A 4096-nucleotide genomic window follows, 5' to 3' on the forward strand; every position below is an offset into this window, starting at 1 on the left:
TGGCTTCCTCCGTCACTGAAGCAAGCAAGCCTCATGTTCGCTTCAAGCTGCCTGGCTGCAGGCCGCCATCTTGGCTGGCAGTTAATTTGCATATCGCCCTGATTAGCCAATGGGAAGGGTAGCGGATGTACGGCTAATTACCATGTTTCTCTTTTATTAGATAGGATGGCTCTTGTCTTCCACCACCAGGTAGCTAGTTTTATACTCTTCATGGGTTTGTATGCTTCACTTTCCTTCACATCACTGTGAATCATATTTAGTCTAATGTATATCCCCTTTGAATACGAATGGTTTTTAACAATGCAAAACAGTAGTAACTGCAACACCTAATTTTTCTTAAATTTTCTCAAACACATTTAAAAAAACTAAGTCATAATTACCAGTAAGAAAATAGAAGAGACTGATTTGTAATATAAACTGTTGCTACTCAAGCCCTGGCCAGTGTGTGCCAGGTGATTGGAGCATCATCCTGTATACTAAAAGATGGTGGGTTCAATTCCTAGTCAGGGCAAATACCCACACTGCAGGTTCTATCCCTGGTTGGGGAGCATGCAGGATGCAAACAATAGATGTTTCTCTCTCACATGGATGTCCCTCTGTCTTCCCCCTCTTCTGCTCTCTAAAAATCATTAAAACAAAAAACTCTTGCTACTTAAAAGTATATTCATTAGAATACTGCATGAGTCTCACCTGGGAGTTTGCTAGAAATGTAGAAAACCAATCCAGACTTACAGAATCAATATGCATTAATTGGGCAATAAAAATAAGTTTGAAAAATAGATTGTATCTACTACTTACAGGCTGTACTGCATATTTTAAATTTTGTATTTAGAGTTATATCTTCTTCAGATTTACTAAGCATAAATGACAGGTTCTGCTAACTGCAAGGGAAACAGTGGTGAATAAAGCAGATTCAGTTTTTAAGGGATTTACAGTCAAGTAAGGGAGAAAGTCATACAAAAAATTCAAATTGTGCTCAGTTCTGTGAAAGAAACAAATAGATTTCAGTGCTAGAGACTGATAACGCAAGGTTATGGATGGTTTCTCTGAAAGATATAATCTAAACGGGAAAAAAAAGGAAGCTTTCCAAGGAAAAGGGAGAAGAGCATTCCTGGTGGAGAGAAAACCATGTGCGGAGGCTCTGAGGCAAGAAAGCTTGGAGGTTCTGAAAAACTGAAGGGGGCTGGTGGGGACAAGAGGGAAATGGCAATTAGAAGCCATAGGACAGAGCTTTGTCCAGGGCAATGGTTGCAACTAGGGCCAATTTTGGCTCCTAGGGGTCATTTGGCAATTTCTGGAGATATTTTTAGTTGTCACAACTGGTTAAGGTGAGGGGAGGGTTGTAGTAGAGTACTACTGGTATCTAGTGGGTAGAAGGCAGAGATTCTGCTAAACATACTACAACAAAGCCAAGTCATGTTCTCCACAACAAACACTTATCCATCCCAAACATCAAGAGTACTAAGGTGGAGAAATCCTGGTCTGGGAAGGGGTTAGGACTTTATTTTAAATGCAAAGGGAAGTCACTAAAATAGAATAGTCTGATTTATATTTTTAAATGATTATTCTGGCTGCTCCTGGATGATTGGAGGCAAGAATGACAGCAGAAAACCAACTGGGAAGATGATGTTGCACTTGTCCTGACAAGAGGTGATGGTGGATTAGATCTGAGTAGCAGTTTAAAAAAAATAGATAGATCTGGGAAATTTCTAAAAATAAGACTAATATCAAATGATGTGGAGGAATCAAATTTTACCATCTGATTTTCACTTGAGCAAATTAAATGGACAGTGGTACTATATATTGAGATAAAGATGATTGAGAAAAGCAGGTTCCATGATTAGATTTATGTTTTAGAAATGGTATAACTGAGATGTATGAGGGCATTTAAGTGGAGTTATCAAGAAGCCAGTTAGAAATATAAGTGTGTGGCTCAAAGAAGAGGTTTTGGTGAAGATACAAATTTGAGAGCTCTCAGTATATAGATGGTATTTCAAGCCACAGGAAAAAATAAGAAAACTACTTTGTGTGTAGGGTTGTCTATTCTTCCCAACAATTTATTAACTCCCTTGAAGGCAGAAGTTACGTTTGTCTTACTGTTGTTTTTTTCCTCAATCTCTCAACAGAACCTAGCAACTTGGGTTAGTGGCATGATAGCCTTCAGGATTTAACAATGATGTGATAATTCCTGGGTGCAAATTTTTTAAAGAGCCTAGTCAGCCTAACAGAGGAGAGGACCTCGTGTTTGAATGTGTCCCCACTAAATATTGCTACATGATATATGTTACTTACCCTCTTTGATTTTCTGTATACTCATCTGCCTTGAAGGATGAGCACGAGGATGAAATACTTAGCCTAGTGCTTAGATAACAGAAAATGATTGTGATACTGTTATCATTTTTTGTTTCTTTTATATAATATAATAGCATCTATTATATCAAGCAGAGAAGAGCCAACTCCATAAAACAGGAATATTTTTAATGTCTTACCTACATCTCCATATACTTGTGAAGATTGATACTGTGGCATATACTGTGTTGCCATGTCTCCAGCTCCAGTCACAGGTGAGTACATATGGCGTGGTGGAGGGGGAATCATGGTTGGGACAGGAATGAAACCTGGCAGAGGAGGATGAGGAGAACGATGTATGACTGTGTGACCACCAGGATGAAACTCTGGTGCTTGAGGAACCACAACAACTCTTCGAACACCATTGTCTTCAATAACCTATAAAATAAACATTAGATCAAAAGTTTCTTCCATAAACTGTAAGCAATTCTTTTGAAATATGTTACTTTAGAGTAAGAATTTTTACACCATTAAAAATTTTAATTTAAAAAATATTACAGAATCAATTTGAAAAGACTTTAAATACATTAAGTATATATGAATTAGCATTGAATATGAAGTAGTTTTTGGTATATAATACAATATAAATCTTAAAACACTAATGAGATTAGCAAAATAATAATATAAACAATGAGCTATGATATTAGATATTATCCAATGTGTTATGTGCATCTAGTGATGTGGTAAAAAGGAAGGGAGATTCAAGGGAATTTTTGGTTTGGACACAATAGGGTCATGAATTATTTTCCTTTACTGTATTATGGGTAGGAGTTGAGGGAAAACAAGACGTTGCGAAATAGAAATAGGTAAAAAACTGGATCCAGACTCCTAAAGCTCAACCATATATTGAATTCAGGTACAAAATTCTTATGACCATGACCAGTACAATTTTAACAGCTGAACATAATTTTAAGGGAGACAAACATCTAATATAACACCACTTAAGAAAAAAATATTTGTGGCTTCAAAGTCTTAGAAATTACACATTTTAAAATAGGGGCCACATTGTGGGAAAGGACCTTTTTTTTTTTTTTTTTTTTTTTTTTAAATCCTGGAAACAATACTCATTTATTTTGTTTAGAAAACAATGTCCCTGAAACTCAGCTTCCTTCGTTATAAAGAAAAAAAGGTATTGGATTAGAATGATGATGCAATTCACATTGGTGTACATTAATTAGGTACATAAATAATTGGAAGCTGAAGAAGAGATGAATGATATACAAAGCAAAGGAAGTGTATACTCTGGCTGTTAAAATAACTCTAATATGAGACAAAAGGAATTGTGGGAAAGGATTTTTTTAAATGATGAATTTTTTTCCCTTTAAACCTCACTGAAGCAGCAAGGACATACAGGAAACGTCAAAAGGATATAGGACTTTATCTCAAAACTTGGAATCCCTCTATTAAAATAGGGTCTTTACTCTCTTTAGACTTAATTGGTTACTGTTGAGGTATAAAAAATGGATAATAATACCTTTCCTAAGGAAACAAAAAATAATTAAAATGTAAAGTACTAACTTGAAGGAAAATCCAGATATTTTTTCAGGAAAAACAAATTTTATTATGCTTAAAAATAGCAAATTTTATATATAAACATATTATGTGCTTGGTAGATATATTAGAAAACATACTTATTTGGGGGTACAGATAAGCCTAAAGTAAAAATAAATTACTGCTTTAGAAAGAAGATAGTTACTATTAAATAGTCCATTAAATTGCCCCCCCCCCCCCCCCCCCCCCCCCCCCG

At 35.6% G+C, this 4096-nt stretch overlaps 1 protein-coding gene across 3 annotated transcripts in view; it reads right to left on the reverse strand.

Moving 5' to 3' along the window:
* FNDC3A (fibronectin type III domain containing 3A) overlaps positions 1-4096 on the reverse strand; it is a 227235-nt gene that overhangs the window by 70412 nt on the left and 152727 nt on the right. For all 3 annotated transcript variants that reach the window (XM_005863209.2, XM_005863208.2, XM_005863210.2), the window contains one exon: positions 2490-2727. In XM_005863209.2, coding sequence (XP_005863271.1) covers positions 2490-2727 — 238 coding nt within the window. The remainder of the gene's footprint in view (positions 1-2489; positions 2728-4096) is intronic.

The sequence above is a fragment of the Myotis brandtii genome, unplaced genomic scaffold (genome assembly GCF_000412655.1).
Source record: "Myotis brandtii unplaced genomic scaffold, ASM41265v1 scaffold174, whole genome shotgun sequence".
NCBI classification, from domain to species: domain Eukaryota; kingdom Metazoa; phylum Chordata; class Mammalia; order Chiroptera; family Vespertilionidae; genus Myotis; species Myotis brandtii.